A 24373-nucleotide genomic window follows, 5' to 3' on the forward strand; every position below is an offset into this window, starting at 1 on the left:
TATTGTCCCTTCTTTTTCTTCTAGGCTCTTCTTCTAAGTCAATATTTAATTTTCATTGCACTTTGTGGTAATTACAATAAATAAAAATACATCTGACGGAACATTAAAAGTGTGGACGAGTGCAGCAAACAAGCAACAACCCGCATCAACAGTCTTGCCATTCTTTTATTGTCAATAAAATTCCATAATGATTAAATAAAACACAATCATTATAAACATTTTAATTTCAATATTAGAAAATAATTTCATCTGTAATACACTTTCAATCAAACATAGGATTTGTGGGTTCAGAACCTTCAGTATCAGCAGAAGAGGCTAGGCTGTCAATTCATGTTAAGTTGGTCTCTGTAATGCTCGTGGACAGATTTCTATAAGGACGATAGTACTTTGGTCTCCTTCGGGTGGACCCATAAATAGGACCAAACAAGTTGGCATGACGCCATTTGAAAAGGTAAGGAAAAGGATGGATAACAACTTTCTTTTTGTGATTTTCCAATATTTTCTTTTGTTACAGTTTTGATTTATGGAGGTAATATTTTGAGGCAAAAGCAATCAAACAAAAAAGGCCATTTAGGCTTAGTTTTTGTTTTCAATTAAGTGTGCATTTGGCATGGAGCGCATATACGCGAATGTGTGCACCAGTTCTGGTCAAGTGAATAATAATGTTCTGATAAACATCAGAAAATAATCCAACATTTAACATTTCCATCCCCCTCCCTAAAAATAAAAAATAAAATGTCAGTGCAATAAATTGAAATTTCTCCAGGAATGCCAATTCAGTGACATTTGGAGAAAAGTTAAGTGCTGATTACGCTTGTGTAAACCTTCGTGCATAAAGTACAGCAGGTTGACATACCGGCTAAATGAAGTCAGTCTAATAACACAACACACAATTCAAAGTGTAACAAAGCAATGAGCATTAAGAATGTTTTCATCACTGAAATCTTACTGGACCAACACAAGGCAGTTAGCTTTTACCGCTGCCCTCGCTTTTAGCTCAACTGCTGCTAACCCACTCCTAACTAAAGGTGTGCTGCTGGCTTTACCTCGGTCATTTTGTCCTGGTTTTAGCTCAACGGCTAAATCTAGTCGATGTGCTGCTAGCTAGCTCGAGCTCAGTCATAAGTCTTCCCTAGCTTTGGCCACACAGCTAGCATTAGTTTGAAAATGCATAGATTTAGCTTATGGTGCAGCATTGCTATGTTCCTTATCAGCATACCAACAAGCCTAACTAATATTTGAACATAGCCAACCATCCGAAACAAAAAGGCTGACTGAAGTATTCAGATGTTTTCTGTTTAGAATGCCGCAAAGTTCTGGCCAAAATGTTATTTTATCTGTGAGTTATGCTGTGGTTATACCTTTTAAGATGGCTCTTCATCATCTTTTGTGGCTATTAAGCTCTATAATTAGCTTGGCTAGCTAGCCCTGCCAATCTTTTTGGTCTTGAGGCACAGGTGTCTAAAAATAAATCACTAAAAACAAAAACAAAAAAAATCAATTAAAACACACGGGAGGAATGTACATTGAAAACCATTTGCAAAGGTTTTTTTTGTACTTGGAATCTATTTTTTTTAAATAATTCATCCGTTTTAAATCAAAACTACAAGTCCTAAATATGTCTGAAGCGTGTAAATGCCACTTGTTGCCAGAAGCTAACAAAAAACAAAACAAATAACCCTGGATTATTAGTTATGTGCATGTTTTACTGCAGAGGAAAACATTAAGTGCCAATGATATTGAACAAGTTTTGGCTCTGTGGCATGGCGCTGCACCATAGCTTGCCTTTCTAATAGAGAAATTGCAACATCTCACCTGGCATGGCAGCAAACACTTCTCACAAAAGCTGCACAAAACTCCTTTTTCTTATTGGACGCGTTCTCCAGTATTAAGTGCTAGAGTAAAAGGTGCTTGCAGAAAATAACAGTTAGTTTGACAAAGCACATGGCCGGCCAGAACGGAGGCATTACAATCACATTGTGCTCTTCCGCTACGTCTTGTCTCGACGTTTTCCCACTAAGTTCCGCCGCCCTCGTCCTCTTGCTGCTCCATGTTCCTGCGCGCCATCCTCTTTCGGCGCTCGGCCAGCCTCTGACAACGGGGGCAGTCCTTGGTTGCTCTGAAGCAGACGCGGTGGTAACAAGCATGGCAGTCTGGGTGGAGAAACATCATACAAAAAACAAGTTAGTTGTAATGCTGTCAAAAGAACATAACACGGGCGTCAGATTGCAAACATGTTTCAAGAAAATAACCAGTCCAACCGGTTGTGCCTTAAGGGAACGGTGCCAGCCAATCAGAATGCGAGGCAGACTATAAAAGGTGCAAAGGTGAGGAGCAGCGAGGCAGGAGGGAATAGCAAGCAGGAAAGTGACACTGCCGACTGCGCTTATCTACACGACTTTCACACATATGACCAACTATGAGGGACTGACACGAAATGATGAGTAAAACATTCCAAAATGTGTTTATTTCATGTTCATGTGGAATGAAACTCAAGTAACAGCATGGGGATGTCAAAATGAAGAAAAACAAAAAACACACACTCAAACTAAAATAAACTTAAAATGGCATCAATACCTTTACATGACGACCTGACAATCAAATGGAATCAAAGTGCAACATGCTGAGAAATGTTCCAATGAAATGCAGAAGTGTAAACATTAAGCCCTTTCACACTGCCTGAACAAGCCGCCATTTTTCCACCTCTTTTTTGTGCCACTCTTCTGTTGTTGTTCTGCTCTTTCAGCTCTAGATGACCATTTACGGGATTTTAATAAATTAAACACCTGACTCACTTCTGCCCTGTTGCGTTGAAAGTAATTGCCGCAGTCCGACAAATATTGCATGTCACACCATACATCGCCAAAGTCGTTATCTGACTGGGGGATTTTGTGCTTGCGTGTTCAAACAATTGTGTAAATTAGCACTTCAGGACGTTCACAGAGCCTGAAATAGTCAAAATGAAGTCCTTAATTTGACTTTAAAATGGCTTTTACTTTAATCTTCTCAAGTAAATATATAATAACCGGTTTCATTCTGTCAATTGCATATATTGTTTATATATTAAGCTGCAATCATTATAGAAATGTTTCATGGAATATCAAAAACGTAATGAACAATTTATTTCGCAAAGATTGATATGTTGACTCCTCTTTGACACATTCAACAAATGAAAGAGTGGTTTTAAATGTGTTTTTAAGTCTTGGCATCCTTAAACATGCATCTACCCTGAAAAGGAACAAGCTGAAGGCGGATAGAGCAAAGCAAGAAAGAAGCCCAACATCTTTACCTCAAGTCACCCACCACCAAACGTGCCCCCCCCCCCCAAAAAAAAAAGTTTTAACAGTCCACCATCTGTGCATTCACAAGCCAAGTGACCAAAATTTAGAAATTCCCCCAAACCACCAAAGTGCTCAGTTACTACCACCGAAAGAAAGTGACAGACCTGCAACTCAACAAAATTAAGATTTCAAACCATTTTCATGAATGTGTCAAATTGTGGCTTTGCTGAAAATCCAATTTCGTATTAAAAAAAAGAAAGAAAGCCCAATACAATAATAAAGTCATCTCAATTTCTCTTTCAGGAAATATTTTAAAAAGCTCTACAAAATACTCATTCACCAAATAAAAACCAATCACTAAAAATGTGCCACAGTATGAATCATTTTGTGCTGCTGTACACAGCAGAGTCTATTTCTCATCCATGAACGTCTTCTTCATTGGCCCCATCATTCTCCCTCTCCTCACATGTCTGTCTGCCTCGAGTGACTCTGCGGGCTCTGCGAGTCTTTCGAGCTCGCCAGTTGGTGTGGACCGGAGCCAAATCCACTTGTCCGTCGTCCGTGTCGCGGCTGTCCTCGTCTCTCACGCTCACCTCAGTCTCGTTTACAACTTTCCCCTCACCCACCTCCACAGCGCCACCTCCAGACTCAGACAATATTCTCTCAGACTCTTCATGTTTTTCTTCCGTTTTGATATCGTCGGTGTCTCCTTTAGAGAAGGTCCTGCCTAGACGACCAAACCATCTGTCCTTCCTGCCTTGACTTGTCCCCAGTTCCTCTAAACTTTCCTGGCTGCTACACGTCTCGCTGTCGCTGTTCTTCCTGTCACTCTTAGAGAAGCTCTGCTTCAGTCGCTCCAAGTGGAGAATTTTAAGCAAACTGATTTTTTTTGCATGACCATCTTCACCTTCTTCACTCTTACACCCGTCTTTACTGAAAACCTCGCCTCTCTCCTCGTTTCCTTTATCACCCTCTTCCTCGCCTTCCTTCTGAGACTCGCTCCCGCCTGTCACCTCCTGATCGTCTTCAGTTCCGAGGTGCAATGTAAGAGCTTTCACCAATCTCCCAGGAGAGAAACGCCCAAATAATCCCACTTTTCCCATTGTCGCGTCTGTATTATGTGTCGACTCCTCTTGGTCCCCGCCCTCCGCCCTCTCAGCTGACTCGAAATCCTGCTCCCCACCCTCCCCCTCCCTCCGGTCCTTGGAGAGAGCCCTTTCCAGCCTACGAGGTTTGGAGATCTTCCAGTCTATCCAGACACTGGGAGCTGAGCTCCGGCGAGGGGGCACTCGTAGGCCACCCAGGCCTGCTACCAGCAGAGAGGGCTCACCTTCGCAGCGCTGGCACTTGCTCAGTTGAAAGGGGAAGATGATGTCTTTGTCGTTGCCACAGAACTCACACACGAAGCCCTTTGCCTGGCACAACTGGAGAAGATCAATACACAGATGAGCAAGAGCGTTAATACTGGACATGGTTGACCAAAATGAAGCACTTACTATAGCTTTGTGACAAGATTAATCTATAAAGGTATGGAGGACCAAAACTGCCAAAATTCTAAATTAAAAAAAACGACTAAATAAATTGACTAAAAGTGAAAAAAAAATATATATATATATATATATATATATATATATAGATAATACATTTGTATTCAATGTTTTTATTATATTTGTTTTTAGTTTCACTTTTAGTCAATTTATTTAGTCTTTTTTTTTTTTTTTTGAATTTTGGCAGTTAAAAGTGAAAATAAAAACGGATATAAAAAAATATATAAATGGAAATAAAAACAACTAAATTATATATATATATATATATATATATATATATATATAATACATTTGTATAAATTTTTAAAATTATATTTGTTTTTATTTTCACTTTCAGTCATTTATTTATTTAGTTATTTATTTATAATTTTGGCAGTTTTGGTCCATACTGCCGGGACAAAATGTTCAAATGAGGAGGCGATCCTAAGCGTGTCTTGAGTTGTTACAAACGGCCTTTCAATGGTCGAGTGAGTGGGATCGGCGAACAAGGAAGTCTCACCGGCTTGCATTGGAGAACTCCAGCAACGGACAAAAATAAAAAATTTAAATAAATAAATGACTAAAAATAAAAATTGACATAAAAAATAATATAATTCTAAAATTATATATATATATATATATGTGTGTGTAATTATTTTTTTTTTTAGGTCGTTTATTTCCATTTCCATATTTTTTTAATTCAATTTTTAAATAATATTTTTTATATCCATTTTTATTTTCACTTTTAGTCATTTATTTATTTATTTAGTCATTTATTTGTTTTGAGTTTTGGTGCTCCATAATATTATATATATATAATATAGTCCTTGATTAAAGATGGTGTTAACTTCATTTAGCAATAGCTAGAATGACACTGTTACGAGACAAGGATGGATTTGCAGGACCAAAATGCACAAAACCCCAAACTGGGTTCTATCATTGGTCAGGGTACAGCAAAGGATTCTGGTTGACAAAGTAAGCAATTTTAAACTAAAAAGGAGAAGTATTCGCAGATATAAGCGGTTGCCTCAATGCGCCAGTATACTAACCCTCCGATTTGATAGGTACATTTTCAAATAAGTAAATGTGAGGCTTTACTCTGTAAACATTAGGAAACACCGCAGGCTTAGGTAAACAACACATTCTGACTCTCGTATAAATGTGGCTTAGATCACCGCTGTACACCAAGGAACCCTTGTAATTTGTTTTGACGTTATAACAAGAACAGCGTCTAATCTCAACAAAGAACTGAGAGAAAATTTTGATCTTGGATTATAAATCACCCATCAGTTTGAATTCTGGGTAAAAGTTGTGATTGGTCAACAAACATCTACTTTTTATGTTGGAGCACCTGTGCCAACTTGTGTTGAATGGAAATTTAATAATAATTTAAGGAAAAATATGTCACCAAAAACCTTAAAACTTCTGACTTTGATGATGTCATACATGACACAAGCATAAGCATAAGCATATCACACTGTTGGGCAGGAAAAACACTGTCTAAGATAGTGTTTGATCTTTGGCTTGGTGTGACTTATTTGCAGCGCTTATTCTGAAGCAAATATCAGCTTCAACAAGAGTTATGAGAAGCCCATGGGAACTCTGGATGTTAACAACACACATTTGTCATTTATTGTATTACTAATAAAAAAAAAATTTACATTTGTGTGACAATTAGGATATACGTAAATGTTACTGTACAGTTAAAGGTTTTGACGGTGGTGACAGGAACACATTATTTCTTATGGAAGAACTTACTTCTAACTCCAATAAATAAGGTCAACTTGCATCCTGCAAATTCAAACTCAAAGGTTGCATTCAAATCAATGAAAGATTTGCAAATATTAAATGAAGATTGTCCGTTGAAGAGAGAACAAGCACAAAGCTAAGACATCAGCTAAATAAAATTATTTTGGTAATTGAATACTTGTTTTGGTATTTAGAATTAGAAGACAAAGAGGCTGAACAGGACAATGTAAATAAAATCCTTAAATTTAGTTATGGTAATCACAAACATAAACCAATAAATAAACAGTCCATGTACTGAATAAAACCCAAGGTTCTCTTACCACGCAGCCAGCTACGTGCACAGTGCCGAGTTTAAGCAACTCCTTCATTCGGGGGGCCAATTCTCCATTGCGCACAGACAAAAAGTCAGTCAAGGAAAAGAGGTGCAGATCCTCGGTCAGGTGACATGGAAGAGTGTCAAACTGCTCAAGAACCCTGAGAGATAACAAGCATACTGACATTATTATTGGTGTGATACAGGAGGTGAAATTTTGTACATATTGGCCCAAATAATGTGACATGAATGTGAAAACATAAGGCTTACTCCTTTGAAAATCGACACGTCTTGAAGAGATTTTTCATATGAAACAGTTGCATTCTCAAAACCTAAAAAGCACAAATATGAGGATTTAAAAAAATAAATAACACAGCAGGGATTTCATTCATTCTGCTTTCCCAATCTAGCCATCACTAGCCATGCAGCTTCCGTTACCCAATTAGGATCTTTCACACTCACCAGTCATATTTTGTCCGCAGCCATAGACTACATTCAACTCATTGTAAACCGTTTAAATGTAACAGTCCATTAGATGATAATGGCTCACCCTGACAGACTCCAGAGCTTTAACTTTCTTGTAAAGGCCGCTATTGATGTCATTTGGGTTGAAGAGCGGGTCTCCGGCAATCTTGCTCAGCAAGTCACAGGCAAAGTTGCTCACGTAGTATTTGCCGAAGTCCCACTTCATCAGAATTCGACCGGGAACCACCACTTGCGCATTCTCATGGCAACACTGGCAGAAGTAACGCCCAAGGTACTCGCAGTAACGGAGTCTCTTAATATAATCTGTCCCACAAAGGATAAAAGGGTTGCTATTCAAATGTGTAACAATGGCTATGGGACCAGCGATGAAACAGCTGTAGTGGAGAATTGTACCTGGATCGATGCGAGTACCACAGCCAGCACAGCGGTAATTCTGTTTTGCCACAACTATCTTCCTCCTGATAGAAGAATATTAAAAACGTTTTGTTTTTTTTAGATGAAAATGTGTTTTCTTTAGCACGAAAGCAGTTTCAAACAACACAAAATGAAGACAAAAAAAAACAACAGAAAACACGTACTTGGGTGGAGGGTGAATGTTGAATATGATTTGTGGTCGAGGCGGCGCCCACTCCAGGTTCCCGCGTACCCGGATCCTTAGCTTATAGATGTCTGCATGCTCTCCATCATCAGGAGAGATGGGAAGAGAGTCTGGGATGGGCAGCAGCTGAGAAACGGCCGGCAAACGGTGTTATGACTTTTGTTGTAGTGTCACCAACGATGTAGCAAGCGCCGAAGACGTACTTTCTGTGGAGCGTCATGTTCTGGAACCAGCCAGTCAAGCTCAGAAGCAGCAGGAAGCTGCATGCCCTCAAACTGTCTGAGCAAACCCATGGCCACCGACTCCGCAGAGTTGGATTGTAGGAAAGAGGTGGACCTGAAGAAGAATTACAGAAATAATGCAGGAGCAAAAACATCAATTATACTATACACCAGGGGAGCACTAACATTAATAACAACCGCATAAGAATTTTGCAATACTACATCACCAGCCTGACATCATGCAAACAGTAAAATATTTTTCACTTGCATGGACTCGGAGCTCAGAAAAGATCTGTTGCTGGAGCTTACGCTGCGCTTTATGTCTGCTTCTGAAACATACGACAACATTGAAAATGAGAACTGAATCAGGTCCCGTGATGTCAGGAGGACAACACTCGCTATACTAGCAACGTATCCAAGTACTCAGTGGATGATACTTCACCACAGATCACATAACACTACTTACTAAAAGCTAAACAGTTAAAACTATTGAAATAAAAAATGAGAAACATGTTTTGAAAAACAGAATGTCAGCAACATTAATTGTAATATTATAAATGATGTAATATTTGAAAGAAGGAAGAAACAAGAAGGAACGCTCAGTTTCAGCTGTACTTAATGTTTTGCATATTTATGGCCAGTGTTTCATACAAATATTTACTGTAATTATAACCGTACAACTGTAGTTTACCAATAGACCATGGCACATTCTGATTTGCATTCAAACTTTGCGCCATATCAACGGAACGCCATTGCACTGGTTTGTTTTGATATTAAAAGGATGACTGGCCATTTCACTGTCATAATACAAAACAAAAAGCAGTTGGAATTGAGCTTGATTAAAGGAAGGAATGATAATGGGAATGACTAAGTATGACAGCAACTAGGCCCCCAGTAGAAAGCCTGACTAAGGAACGAGGACACAGACGAGGATGAATGGCAGCTCTACAGATGGTCTAACTAAGCAGTCCACCACAGGCATCAGCACCCAAACACACCAGAGTACTAAGCAACAAGCACCTGCACAAACCTTTCCGAGTTGACTCCAAATTGAAAATAAACATCTCATATTCTTCTGAGGTACAAAACAAAACTATTTGACTTGGGTTTTTTTCTCCCAAGCTAATTGTTATTATCTATGAAGCAATCTGTTTGAATCAGTCTATTAGGACTGCTTATGAGACCGAATTTCTCAATTTGGAGTCAAGAAGTGTGTTGCCTTCCCAAGAAACCCCGCCCCTCTCAACAGCCAGCAGATACCTGAGAAGAGGGAGGCAAGTGACAAGGAGAGGCCGTTCTGAGACACCGCCAGCAGGGACTGACCCTCACAGCCATCTGAGAGACAAAAACTAACACTCAGCACAGCCATCACCACACAGCGCCAACATTTTTGACACAAACAAGTATTGCTCACGTTGCATGCAAACACACACCTTGTCACCCAGGCCCCAAGACGCACAATACATGAAACACACCTCAGACATGTACACAAGAAGTCACCCGTGAGTAGTGTATACAATCAAAACAAAGTAAGTCCATACATATGTACCAGTATCCATGACATGTTTGAAACTATGAACACTAAACCAAATCAGGATCCAAAATGGGGTTCGTTCTTAGAGCAAATAAAAAACCTTTTATGCATGATTGTTATGCCCTAATAATTCAAAAATAGGGACTGGTAAAACACTACAAAGAAACAAACACTTCAACCCAGCTATTCTGCAACCTTATTTATGTGTGGTAAATGATTAAATCAACAATGACATGTTTAGTTAGCAGTATGAAGACAATGTGATGATGGGGTTATTATGAATGTGGAGCCATAGCTTCCTCTTTATTGATTCAATTGAATTCCATCCATCTTCATACCTCGTAGCTCACACTCCTCCACCTCCTCTGCAGAGTCGGAATCGGATAAGCCGTGATTGGAGTCCTGGGAGCTCCTCCTCGAACTGTTGCTATCAGTTGAATGGAACACTACAAACCAACACAAGTCAATTGATATACATATAGACAATGGACTCCCGCAAAATGGCAGCTCACACTCGCTGAGCGGTATATTTTGGGTTTGAAGGGGAAATTAACTCCCCCCAAAAATGTTGACAATAATATGGTCTATGCAGCACCACTAATCTAAATATGGCATTCTGGTTAATATTGCGTTCGTGGAATATGAGTTAACAGCAAAATCCACCTGTTTTTATCCATCTCCAGGGGCGGCCATTTTGTCACTTGCTGTCAAGTGAAAATGACATTACAGTTGCTCAGGTCTCAGGTAACAACCAATCACAGCTCAGGCTGCTCAGCTTCAGGAAACAGCTGAGCTGTGATTGGTCGTCGCTTGAGCCCTGAGCAACTGTGACGTCCTTTTCAGTCGACAGCAAGTGGCAAAATGACCGCCCCCTGAGGTGGATTTTCCGGCATAACTCCTATTCCACAAATATAATATTAATCCGAATGTCATGCTTACATTGTGAGGTCAAATATAACATATTTAAGAATTGTTTAAGGACGACTTTCCCTTTAGAAGATAAATAAATAAGTACATTACCAATGCAATTATAATTATCATAAATTATTCAGCGATGACAAGTTTACTTTTCGCAGGCCAGCCCCGTCCCTATTCCTGCAAATAGTAGGGGTCCACTGTATTACGCTTAACTGGCAGAGTTGCTGCCTTTTACTACATCTAACAATTGAAAAGACGAACACCCCAAATGCCCCATATCCATAAATATTGCTTAATTAATCAATTAGGGTTTTGACTGGACTTCTTATTTGTAAAACCTTTTGGATGAACTATGCTAGACAGAGCATGTTCTGACTGGATGAGCAAAAATGACCAAAACCACTCCAACATCTATTACAAAGTCTTCCCAGAAAAGTAGAAGCTGTTATGGCTGCAAAAAGAAGACAAATCCACTTCCCCATTCTCAGTCACTGTACGATTAATAGCAATTGAATATATTTGCCCATATTGGTTTTGTACAGTTTTCTGGGCAGTTTAACTGCAGCTTACGGTGCTGGGAGGCCATGCAGGGCGGGAGGCGGCTGCGACGGATCTGCTGCCTTCGCAAGCGGATCTTCTGCTTGAGCTGCTGAATCTCAGAGTCACTATCTCCTTCCTCTTCACCCTCCTCTTGCTGACGCCGCAGATTGTACCTCATCAGCTCGATAGCTGCGATAAGAGACTCCGAGATGCTGAAGTGAGCGTTCTCCTGCATAATGTGAAAAGAACCAGGAGCTTGTTGTAAGAGGTGACCATTTTTTCATCTGGTTTATGTGTCAACTCCAACATTATGAGTTCAGCAGCAAGTGTTATTAACCTTTTCAAGGTCAGCACAGCTGCCAAAGTCCTGCTCTGACAGGTAGCTGATGAGGCTCTGGCCTTCTGATGGCTTCCTGAACAAACCATCTGATGTCCCGCTATATTGGGATCCATCTGCAGCAACCAGAACAAATACATACTCAAAAAGAGAATGCCATTGGGTTTATGAGAGTTCACCTAACAGTTAGAAAGTGCATTGGCAACTGTGGCTATCTCTTCCGACACACAAGAGGCATTAGTAAGTACTGAAAAGGGGGAAAAAAAACAATATTGAAAAAAATGCAGACAAGAACGATACAACTGTTATATAGCGGGGAACACTAATTCCGGAATTGTTGTTCTGTTACCTGTCAGGGAAGTCTGGCATTAAACTTTTTTTTTCGTAACATTCTATTTCTTTTATACAAACTGAGCAAGATATGCTGTGTCAGGATGTCTATACTCACGAGACTCCATGTAAAGGGAAGTGGGCATGCTTGTGTCACTGCGCTGAGGTGTGAAAGGATTGTACTCCTTAACGCAGCAGTCTTCGCTCCCCGTTTCTGAGGAATAAAGCATGCATATTTAGCGCTACACACGTTCACTAATGTCATTTAAGCCACATTTATGAAAATGTGAAAATAAAATGGCTTTTAATATTTTTCTTCCACAAAATGACCGTTTTTTTGTTTGCATGCAGAGACAAAATTATGGCTGCTGAGCTTTGATCACACGTCAGTCTGAAAATGTGACTATGAACATGTCACGATCACGGCAGGAACAACAACAATAGCAAAGAAGGTGCACATGATGGTTTTGAACAATTTTGAAAAACTGAAAATGGAACTTCATATAAATGATAAGGAATGTTCATCCACATGCAGTGAAAAAGAAAGATGGGTGGAAGGGTTCAAGTGATGGAGTACAGTGAAACTGCACTGACAACCTGCTACCGGATCCTCTATTATTATGGTGATTTTCCGGTGGGCCCCTCCTTCCCGCAAACAGTAGAAAAAGAAGTAGAGCAGAAAGAGAGCATGTTACCTCAACTAAAAAGGGAAACCAGTGGGAGCAAAGAGAATATTGTAGTTTTATCTTAGAGAAAAGGTTAGTCGATTAGTCATTCCTTAAACACATGTGCAGGTTCTGGGATTTTCGCCACAACAGGCACCAAACACCTTTTGGCCGAAGCTCCAGTCAGCCACCCTCAACATGGTCCACTCTGACTCAACGTCCCCAGTCTCTCCCGGGACGTGGGTTAAGTTCTGCTGGGGGTGGAAGTTAATTGAAAATCCTTCTAATAGGGCTAGATATTCCGAGTTGACCCTCAATAGATTTGGGTCTGCTTCGTCGGACTAGCATCTTCCCCCACCCTCGAAGTTCAAAGTTGTGCATGATGGGAAGTTTCCGAGTCGTGTTTTGACTGGTCAATCACCTCGGACCTGTTTGCCATGGGTGAACCTGCCAGGGGCATTATACCGCAGATAACTTTGCTCCTAGATCAGTGGTACTTATACTGGGTTCGATCAGTCAGTCTCAGAGGTTCGACGAAAGTCAAGACATACACCCGACTCATGATTATGTAATATGTATATTATATCATTATTGGCTGCAGGTGATCACGCTACATAGCTTGGCCTATCTGTGGCTGCAGGGAATTTGGTGCACACAATAGTTTAATTGTGACTGTTGGGATGATATTTATTATTATTATTATTTTAACCCCTTAATACTAACTATGTCGAGCAAACAAAAGAAAGTGATCAGGTGAATATGTGCTATATGAATTCACAAGTATAACGGAACATATGGAGTTCCACAGGGTTCCATTCTGGGCCCTCTGCTTTTTTCCATTGTATCTGATACCCCTGGGTTACATTTTAAGAAAACAGCAATGATTGTTTTAAGGTGCTCAATAAATATAGAGTAGAGTTGAGTGATGGGATTCAGTGTGCTACAGACATAATTTGCAACGCCAAGTTAACAATTCTAAACTAGCACAACTAGCTGTCTAGCAAAACTAAAGAACACTTCCTGAAGCTGAATGGAGATGGGGAACACAAGAACACATAGCTTTCTGAATTCAAGGTGAAGAGAGACAGATTTGATGAAAAGGGTACTCAACCTGCTCATTTTGTTCGACCTATTACCTATGTCTTGAATTTGACAAAAATCATTTTATTTTTCAATAAAGAAGGGTTCTGTAAATGCAAATAGGAAACTGGAGGGATTCAGTTCCTCCAACAAGATTAAGAACCACTGTCCTATAATCATTGGAACACAAACGATAAGGTGACGGCTCAGGGACAGGGACCCCCCCCCCTTTTTGTTTCATATTGATATTGGTGATTTAACACCAATTCAGATGTACTTACCTTTCCTGAGTTTTTGGGCAACCCCTGTGTCCGAAAACGAGCGGGTATGTCCTCGGGGCCCTCTGCCTAGCTCTCTCTGGCCCTCTGAAAAAGACGAGCGCCTGAGTGGTGGTAGAACCAGAGAATTTGGCTGCATGGACTGGTCCTTGCTCTCGCTGGGCTCGCTGCTGTGCGTGGAGCTTTGGGTGCTGCGGCGAATGCGTTGACCCAGGTTGCCAATGGCCAAGTACTCTGGACCGTCATCATATTCGCCGTCACCAGAGTCTCCCGTGTCAGGCTGTGGGGAGGAGGGCGAGGGAGACTCTGAAAGAGATATGGAAGGTATGGACGCATGTCCAGGAGGTGGGGTCACACCCAGCTCGCTCTCTTCCGGGCTGGTCAAACACACCCAGGGAGGACCTAGGCTGCTGATTCGTGAGGTAGTATCTACAATAGAACAGCAGATGCAGAGATGAACTCATTTCATGAGACTTCTTAATTTTTATTTTATTTTTTTAAGTATAATACGCATTAAAAAAAAAATCTTGAGTCTGAAAAGTTTTTTTAAATAAAACTAATTTATGCTGACCACCGGATTGCAATGCTTCTTGGGAATTTGCAATATTTCCTCACTTGTACTGTTGCTCACTCCTATCATGTTGCTTCTGGTGTTTGTGACAGCCACATCTCTGAGGGAGCAATTAGATGTGGTGAGCCTCCGATTTAAAGACTCTCTAGCCGGTGTCGAGTCAGCACTTCTCCAGGGCCCGCCAGCCCCGGGCAACACACACAGGCTCTGGGTCTTCAACAGGCCGAGGCACGGCGGGTTCTTGAGAGGGGACAGCTGCAGGATGAAAATATGAAGTTAGAGCTCGGATCTGTAATCAATGAAAGGTATATGTGAAATCACCACTCCTAACCCATCAAAAACAAAAACAGACCCACCCCAACTGTGTCTATTTGGGCCAACAGTTTGGGGTTATTTTGTTCCACAGCTTCAAGACACTGGAACATGGCGGTGACATGTGGCTCACTGAGCACAAAGGCATCTTCTAAAATAAAATAAAACAAAAAAAACAGAGTGAGAGAGGTGACTAGAAATAAATGACAAAAGAATAAGACAATGAATGTCTTACGATTGTAGTATTTTCTTGTATGTCCGTGACACCCGAGCAGAGGTTTGAGCTGAGCCGACAGCATGTGAACCTGCAAGCTGTAAAGCAACCAGCGCTCAGCCTTGTAGCTTTCGCCAGCACTCTGCACCCGGCTGCTCAGTACCGGCTCCAGCTGACTGAACTATGGACAGAAAGGAAGAACAGACAGAAAGACGACTAGTCAAATAAAGGGAGCGGCGGGGAATAACTGAGATATTCTTTATATCATGGTAATCAACCAAACATCAAGAATGCACAATTCTGTTCATAGTCTGCTGTTCATATCTTGGCTCTTATTTAGCTACATGAGGGAGCAAAGCACTCAACTAAAACACGTGATCTACCTACTGCCATAGGACAATTTTTTTTTTTTTTAATGAAAATAATTTTAACGGACATTCAAAATTATAACAGCATGCATATATACGCGATATGAAAAGTGCATAATGCTTCTATTCCTTAACTAACTTGCATTAGATAATGTGTCCAATGTGTATATATTCAAATAAATAAATACATTTTCATATAAATCTTACAGTGTACGTGTACAAGTTTACTGATTAGTATTTTCTATATTTGAGTTAAAATAAAAAATAAATAGCAATAATAAATTTATAGATTTGTATCGGGATTAATCGGTATCGAATTGAATCGTGACCTATGAATCGAGATACGAATCGGATCGCCAGGGTTCTAGGCAATTCACACCCCTAGTATGTATCATAATGTACCTGTTCAACATGTGCAGCAAGGTGAGGGCTGATGTGTCGAACACACCACACAAATGGCCAGAAGTCTCTCTGTTTGTAATACACCTGCAATACAGATGGGAAAAAAAATTGAGGAAATAATGTTTGCATAAATGTAACTGACAATGTACTCACCTTAGACATTTTTTAAATGACAAGGTGTACTCAAAACAGGAATTAACTTTTTGGTCAGTGTTCATATAAATTCTGGCACTTAAAAGATTCATGTTTCTTTCAAGCCTGATGCAGTGTTGCAACATCACAGGTTAAACTGGTTTCAATGGCAAATAGATATCATCATTACAGTTTGGATTAGTGGGAGTACTAGTTAAATCATGTAACATGCTTTTTCTTTCTTTTTTTGTAGTCACAGAAAAGTGACAGTGATGGCAAGCCAGCTTTGATGTACATAACAGAAACATGCATCTGTTTCCTGGATTCTCAGTTCAACGTGGCTATAGCGACCATAATAATAGAAGAACGGAATGTGCACCGCAAAGTTGACTGTGACTATCTTCATATGAAGTCTCACTTGCTAGGAAAATTCTCCCTCTGATGCACATTTGCCACATCATCACTCATCAAGTTGATGGGAGTTTGTTCAGTTGTATTAGGTAACAGTTAACTTATTCCTACACTCATATGACAGAAAGACGATCCACTCGCCTCACCTTGCGAATTCACTTCACCTATATGATGCGACATCCAACAGTGAGTAACATTATTTGTACTTAAATGATGATTAAGTAAACATACTAAAATGTTACTTCACGCTAAAATAAATCTGTTGTGGAGTTGTTCCTAAAAAGTGTGTGATATTGGCCTGGCCTGAGTCTGAATGTCTGACCTGCTCATTCTTCAGTCCGTGACTGAGAATGTTGTTCATGTCCTTGTGCAGACGCTGCAGGCCGCCGTAGCGGGACCAAACATTGGGGTTGTTTGTGGACAGGAGGCCCTCCACTGTAGTCTTCAGGCTGGACAACAACTTCCAGAGCTCGCGCCTGGGAGGAAGATCATGAGGGCAGGAAGTTTAGGAAAGAGGAAGGACGGAGAAGAAGTGCTGCGTTGTGGCTGAATTCATTACTCAAGTCAACTGAAATACATTTCCAGGGATTAACTGCTCAGTTCCAGTAAGTGCTGACAGCTAATAAAAAAAAAACAGACAAAGCATCTTGTTTCTCTTGCCATAGTAGATAAATCTCTTTAAACAAAAGATCTTCAATAGTTTTTACATTCAAATGCCACAAAAGTTGTACAACGTGGCTAATATAAGCAGTTTGATTCATATAAGTGGCATACACTAATTTTTACCAAACATAAATAAAATATTGCTGAAAGCATAATGCAGTAATTTTGTTTTCATTTTTTTAAGCTGTTACCTAAATGTGGAAATATTACTTAAAACGTTGTAGTGTTGTAGGTTCCACTGTGCTTTTAGCAAAACACAAGCACAATGCATGACCTCATGTTGTTATGTCAGACATCATCTGTTCATTGTCCATGAGAGAAACACTCAAAAATTAATGGGTGCATTGTCTTCGGGCTGATGTGCGGTATTCCAAACACTGACTAACTGACTTCCCGCAGCTCCCAGCTGTGGAACGCTGATGCACCAAAAATGTACATGATACTTGACTTTCTTGAAGCCATTCAGCGCTGGCTCACATTTACATTGGATTTCCTCCCTTTTGCCTCAAGTCAGCAGACGGCAAGGCTGCTGAAAAGCTGCAACTAAATCATAGCACCAATTAACGGACGAGCAACTGATAAGAAATTCCTTGAGGGTCAGGTAATAAACGCTGGTCATGCGTTTGCAGCTGACATGTGATGTGTTCGTCAACCGCCAGTCATGAAATATGCTACAGGGAGGGAAGGATTAAAAAGGGACTAACAAGAACTCGTTGGCTGTGTGACAGGCACTCTGCACAATGACAATAAATTTAACCACAGCTCAAAGTCAAGTCATCTTTCTTTATATCGCACTTTCAGATGCTGCCAACTCACGGAAGGAGGGTTGTAAAAGGCTATGGTTCCTAAAAAAGAACACGGTTTGTATCTGAGAAACAACTTCTCAGATCACACGTTGCATCTATTTAACAAGGGGGGCATTGTACATCTCTACATATAGATTACAGTGTATAAGTGGGTATATGTCGCAATTACTGATTAATGATTTATGCTTAGAATTGAACATCTGTATTATGCAAGTGCATGTGTGTGTTCATTGTTTATAATCTGTTGAAGTGCATCCAACACTGCGTATAGTCCACCTGCATCCTAATCAGTGCCACATAAAAAATGGCATTATACTATAACAGTGAATCCCTGCATGTTCGCAATTTGACATTCAAGAATTCCTGAGGTGAGCATCGTGAATTCTCAGTCAGCTGCCGTCAGTATTTCAGGCCGGCCCACGTGGTTCCGGTCAGTCCTTCGTCGGCGTCGAGAACGTACTTTTTAGATGACGCAAGCACCGCACAAGCAGACTGTGTGATGATTGATGAAACAAAAACTACATGGAACAATGTAATTGCGGTCTGTGGGAACGAAAAGTATGAGGTTTTTTTTGTTTTTGTTTTTTTTGCTGCATCTGCTTGTGTGACACTTGCATGTCACGACTCACGTAGTATCATTCCATATGTTGTGTTGTTTTGACCACATAACCCGAGTAGGCACTGTAACACTCGCCATTTTGACACTGTGATAATATTTAACAGCAACACAATGTGGAAGCATTTCTCAATTTAAAAAGCGATAGTGACTACCAGACCATTTCTGCTGAGCTGATCCCATGTTCTGTCTCTCCATTAGTTTTGCTGTTTGCTAGATAGCTTTCCATACTTAGCCTCTGTCTGTTCCCTCGGTTCCAAGTAACAAAATATATGTGTTAAAGAAATTTACAATTTTAGTCCATATTTTTCATCCGTTTGGATGTTTCTTTTCTGTCAAGAAATTGTAAAGAATGAACAGAGGTTTACAGCTGCAGTTACTTAATAGACCTTTGCAATGGTATTTTTTTTTAGACCAACGTTCAAGTCTAGAATTTCCATTAGAGCAGTTAAACAAAGCGCACCTGTCATTTTGCTACTTAAGGATTCATGCCTTTTAAACAATGTCTACAAGCTTTAAGGTTTACAGAAGAGGCAGGCAAGCTCAGTCCTCGAGGGCCGCAGCCCTGCATGTTTTGGATGTTTCCCTTGTCCAACACACCTGAAGCTCATCAGCAAAATCTCATAAGCCTGATAACGATCCTGTTTATTGGAACAGGTGTGTTGGAGCAGGGAAACATCCAAAATCTGCAGTTTGCCCACCACTGGTTTACAGTTAGACATAGACTTTAGTACTAGCATACAAAATTTGTGGCCGCTCGTTTGTTTGGTAGCCTTAAAAAAAAAAAATTTAAAAACGTAATTGACTCACGCATGCGCAGATGCGTTGCTCATTTCGCTAGGTACGAACGTAAAAGAGTTTCAGACCAAAGCAACAGCACCAGAAAATCGCTCGACTGACCTGTGTGTTTGTGTGAGCACTCATCACCAAGCAGGCCTGACTGACTCGTTCAATTCAAAGACTGTTCGAATATGCAAAACATTTTCCGATAAGACACAATGTAAATGTTCTCGCTTCCAGTGCCTACCTACACTGTCCCACCACAAATGCACATTCGAACGAACAAGGCTTGTGTGTGATTAAAAATAAATGTCGTTTCTGTATGTCAATTTGAGAACTGTCAAAAAATTCTGACAGCTAGTTAGCCTAGCAGCTCAGTTGGGCGTTAGCTTTAACAGTTTAGCCGACTGACAAGCGCCTATGTAAATGCACACTCTTGGGGAGCGTTGACGCGTCGTCCATGTCCATGTCCATGGTGGACAACATTTATTAGTTACGCGTTGAAAACGTCAACCGACAACACGTCCAGAGAGCCCGACACATTCCCGGCTGTCACTCACCTGCGTTCCGCCGCCTCTCCGTCAGACGTTATCTCCATGTCCTGGTTGAAATCGAGTGCACAAAAATCACTGGAAATTGCTGGATATCACATCCGCAGCATGTTTGCTTCTCGAGGAATATACACAGGTTTGGAATTGTCCGCCATCTCGACCCCGCCTGCCTGAGTCCTGAATTCAAACAGAGGAGGCCACACGACCTGTTAGCATCAACCAGTGGGCGGAGGTGTTGTGCCTTTAAAACGCTGCACCCTTTGACCCTAATCTTGGATTTACCTGCGTGGACATTTATATTATCACTCTTTGCGACTATTGTACCAGCTAAGATGTGCTATCGCTGTCCCGTGGCATCTAGAATAAACTAGCAGCGAAAATATTTCAACATTAGTTGCTTGATTTGCAGCGGCCAACAGTGCCCCCTGTTGTTCGTCTCCGATGGTAAATATTGGTCCAAAATGGCGGCTAAATACGCATGCGCAGTAATGTAACCTTATAACTTGATAATAACTCCCGGTTACCAAAAAGAATGACAACCTGCATTCGTTAACCACATGATGGCGCCATCTACACACTATTGTGTTACTAAGGACACGTTTACCCCCTTATTAAAAAAAATCCCAGTCTCTCATACCGCAATACAGAATTATGTTTCTATCCATCAATCCACCCATTATTTGAACGGCTAATCCTCACGAGGGACGTGGGCACGCTGTAGCCTGTCCTAGCTGTCTTCTAATAATGCATTACATTTGTAGACAATTGTAATTTTAAAATCGTAGTCTGTGGGTTAATAAAATAAATATCTAATATTAAATACATTGTAAAATGTTAAGATACACTATACTATAATGAGTACCATAGAATGATTACCATTCTTGGCATTAGGTTAGATTAGAGATTAAAACATATGCCTCACATTTCGGAGGTTTAGGGTTCGAATCTAGGTGCTCTGTGGAGTTTGCGTGTTCTCCCGTGTTTGACAGGTTTTGTTTTTCAGTTTGTTTAACATTCTAACATACGTGTTTGGCTAATTGAAGACTAAATTGTACAGTGTAAATGTGAGTGTGAATGGTTGTTTCTGTTTGTGCCCTATCTATGATTGGCGAGCGACCAGTCCAGGGTGTACCAACCCGCTCACTTAACCAGCTGGTTAGGCTGCTCCAGCTCACCCGTGATTCTCATGACGACAAGTGCTATATAAAATGGATGGATGGATGGCACTTAGAATAAGACATATATCAAATAATACTACTAATACTTTAAATTCATGTTAAAAATGGAAAGCAAGACCGTTCTCCAATCAATACTCCCCCCACCCCCATGCATAGGCTATTATTACTGCAGTCTTCCAAAGCACTTTTTTTAAAATAAATTTTCCAAAATCTTTTTCCTGCACTTTAATCTCTTTTAGTCATTTTAAGTAAGCTACCCTTATTAATTAATTATTTTGTTTTAAGAAGCACATTTTGACCTTATGTATGAAATGTACTATAAAGCTGCCTTGCCTTGCCTAATAATAATACAATAAGATTTCATGGTGCCTCGACTTAAAAGTTTGATTTGGTCCATGAGCACACTCTTAACTGAAAACAGCTGGATCTCAATTCATATTTCCCCACTGAAATGATTGGAAATGCCATTAATTCATTTATTCCAGACTCACATTGAGCTGTATAACACAGACAGGACAGAAGATAAAATTACATAGGCTACCTTTGCGTATTATTAAATTGTATCGATGCATGTGTTGCTCTACTGTTCGTGTTCAAATGTCCTTCGCTTAAAGGGTTTTAAAAACACATAGAAGCTATTCGTTAGCCCCTCTCTGGTGTTTTGCGCATGCCACTGGCCATCGTGCTTGTATGAGTTTTGTCCAGGCACTCTGGCATCCTGTCACATACCAAAAACAAGGATGTTAGGTTAATTTTTTAAAAAAAAAAAGCAAAGAAAAAAGAAAAAAAAAGCTTATTTCCCCTCCAGTTAAATGTAAGACCGTGGTTTTTTCTCCTTTTTTTTTTTTTTTTTGCTTTAGTTAGTCAGCTGCGATACATTCCAGCTCACTGGTGAATTTCAGCCATTTTGTAATCATCGTTTACTCAATCTAATATAACATTGATATATCCCCTTATTAATAGAAATAGCCAGCAAATGTTTTCGTTACTAGTTTGGCTTGTACCTCCTCCTTCTCATGATTATGAAACTGTTGATCCATACATACAATTACAGGAATCGCATTATTTGCATATTAGACAAAACTTTCTCTACGCAAGATGTTCCTACAGGCTGGTGACAGATCTGTTTCATCAAGTCATCAAGTTTACAGATGTAAATTCCCAAGTACGTGGCTGCAGTCGAGTACACCGCACGCACTGTGACAGTGAGTCTTCTTCGCAGTAATTATGAGGTGTGGTTTCAGATGACTGAACGGTGAGTAATCATTTCATAACATGCGGGTAGTCATTCAAATAGAATTGAAGGGGCGGGGAAATGGATTGCACAACATTTCCTGTGTGCGGTGCCGTGTGACGTTGAGATACTAAATGCATTCTGTGTCACTTTAATATGATGCTTGTGATTTTTCTGCCACTGTTATGTGGAGCGGACGGAAGCAGGCGGAAATTCGATTATATTCGCTTACCGGCTCAAAATTACCCCAAATGGATTTGCTTTCAGACAGGCTCTATGACATAAGATGGCCGAATTCTGCGTTTCAAATGGTACACAAACAGTCTAATTATAACCGAGTGATGTACAGTACTTGAAAAAGCCAGATTTTTTTTTCTGATTTAGCATCATACTTGTGTTCATAGCAGTGCATAAGAAAAGGGATTAAAAATCAAATTGCTTTTGTTTTCATTCAAAAGACGCCCCCCTGCAAAGACATACTTTTACAGCAGGGGTCACCAAGTCCTGTCCTCGAGAGCCCCTGCATGTTTTCCATGTTTCCCTCATCCAACACACCTAAATCAAATGATCAGCTCATCAGCACGTACCGGCATCATTACCAAGAAAAAACACATGCAAGAAAATGGAACATTCCATACCGAGATGCTCCAACAGAGTTTGCAACCCAGATTTGTGACACTGAAATATTGTTTGGCTAGTTTCTGAAAAATTCCTTACAACTTCTTAAACAAAAACTATTACGCCAATGGGAAGATGTTTGAAGTTGTTCTACCATGCCAAATTCGCCCACTTTGCCACCGTTAAGTGGTGCAATAAGCAGGTGGAAATGTCTGCTCTGCAATTGGCTGGCGACCAGAGCAGGTTATACTCCACTTCTCGCCCCAAGTCAGCTGGGAAAGGCTCCAGCTCACCTGCAACCCTACAATTGTTATAGATAATGGATGGATGGATGGATGGGGAGTTCAGCCCCTGTGGGGTTACAGTACTTTTGTCCACATAGCGAATGATCTGCTAGCCTCAAGCTACATGCCTGCTTTTTCCCTTACAAGAAGTGTGGAAAGTCTGAAGGAGTCAGAACACGTTTGAGCAAGTTGATGACAAAGTTGTTGGGGGGGCAAATGTTGCACCAAGGTTGGTGTGAGTCACCACTGTAAATGGCGGAGCCGTGTCTGAACGCATGAAAGTAGGAGATCTGTCACGGTAATGCAAAATTTGCCTTTTGAAGTCTCAATAGTAAACAGGTTAGTCAAGGACACAGTTAAAGTGTCTTTTTTTATGCATTTGTGCTAAAAAAAATTAAAATGAGGAAAATATGTTTCTGCTTTATGACTGTAGTTTAGTTTGTATTATCATGCAAAGTCATTAATTAAACAACCAATTCAATCTTTTGTTGGCTGCTTATTTCTGAAAATGCGTCTCTGAGTCAGTCCTTCTCAACGCACCCACTCTTATGTATGAGTGTGGCTAATTTACACTGAAAAGGCCTCCCACATCGAGCTTCTCTGCCCGACCTCAACCTGGACTGGTCGAAAACTGGAATCCATCCATCCATCCATTTCTTAACCGCTTATCTTCAAGGGTCGCGGGGGGTGCTGGAGCCGATCCCAGCTGGCTTCGAGCAGTAGGCAGCTTACACCCTGAACTGGTTGTCAGCCAATCGCAGGAAAACTGGAATCCTGGAATGAAATATAGAGACACTATAATGCAGAAACTTGTGATACTGTTATGATGTGAAAGCCCAAAGGTAAGCAGAGCTGCATGACGTTTTCTTGGGGGCATAGATAGCATTAGCTAACAGTGTTAGCATCTGATAGGCGGCACTTGGGAGTCCATGCGGGGCATACACAAATTGTGTTGTTGTGTCCCCCCCCCCCCCCCCCCCCCCAAGTGGAAGCAAGCAGGGAGCCAACCAAAATGCGCACACTTGCCGGCGAGATGACCAAAGCCAGGCTGCCAAGCAATGCCGGAATAAGAGATTGCCAGAAACAAGCCAGAATGTGCTCACTTGCCAGTGAGATCCTGGCCACAGTACCACAGATGATACTTGCAGGTGAGAACCAGCTTGTTGGTATGCACACACTTGCTGGTGAGAGAAGAACTATGAAGGCTTGTTAGCCTCAAAGCTCAGGTTCCGTCCCCAGTCATTATGATAACCAAAGTTTGTGGCGCCGTGTTTTTTCCCCCAACTTTGTCTGCTTTCGCAAGTGGAAGCAAGCAAGCAGCCAACCAAAACGCATACACTTACTGGCGAGATGACCAAAGCCAGCCTGCCGAACGAT

At 40.7% G+C, this 24373-nt stretch overlaps 1 protein-coding gene across 4 annotated transcripts; it reads right to left on the reverse strand.

The window, feature by feature from the left end:
* Positions 1 to 147: 147 nt before the first annotated feature.
* rubcn (rubicon autophagy regulator) lies at positions 148 to 20121 on the reverse strand. Of its 4 annotated transcripts, XM_086089609.1 has the most exons (23): positions 19965 to 20121; positions 19692 to 19859; positions 16589 to 16742; positions 15724 to 15807; positions 14975 to 15134; positions 14784 to 14890; positions 14472 to 14682; positions 13860 to 14285; positions 12431 to 12478; positions 11952 to 12047; positions 11504 to 11619; positions 11197 to 11395; positions 10047 to 10154; positions 9435 to 9509; positions 8443 to 8503; positions 8157 to 8289; positions 7934 to 8079; positions 7749 to 7813; positions 7420 to 7658; positions 7140 to 7201; positions 6877 to 7030; positions 4612 to 4705; positions 148 to 2153 (listed from the first exon to the last, which is right to left on the reverse strand). In XM_086089609.1, the coding sequence occupies exons 2-23, from the start codon at positions 19727 to 19729 to the stop codon at positions 2017 to 2019; spliced, it is 2913 nt and encodes a 970-aa protein (XP_085945735.1). In that variant the 5' UTR covers positions 19730 to 19859; positions 19965 to 20121; the 3' UTR covers positions 148 to 2016. The 4 variants fall into 4 exon arrangements, with proteins under 4 accessions (XP_085945735.1, XP_085945737.1, XP_085945738.1 ...); XM_086089611.1 differs by lacking the exon at positions 12431 to 12478; XM_086089612.1 differs by lacking the exon at positions 9435 to 9509.
* Between the last annotated feature and the right edge of the window lie 4252 nt (positions 20122 to 24373).

Source organism: Leptonotus elevatus, chromosome 11 (assembly GCF_054856555.1).
Source record: "Leptonotus elevatus isolate MCC_2025b chromosome 11, RoL_Lele_1.0, whole genome shotgun sequence".
NCBI classification, from domain to species: Eukaryota; Metazoa; Chordata; class Actinopteri; order Syngnathiformes; family Syngnathidae; genus Leptonotus; species Leptonotus elevatus.

Coding starts and splice junctions, on each gene's coding strand:
- rubcn (XM_086089609.1), bottom strand. CDS start 19,729: ATGGAGATAACGTCTGACGGAGAGGCGGCGGAACGCAG. Junction 12,479..13,859: donor TGCCCAAAAACTCAGGAAAG/GTAAGTACATCT, acceptor GTTTGCGGGAAG/GAGGGGCCCACCGGAAAATC. Junction 11,396..11,503: donor GCTGTGCTGACCTTGAAAAG/GTTAATAACACT, acceptor CACATTATGCAG/GAGAACGCTCACTTCAGCAT.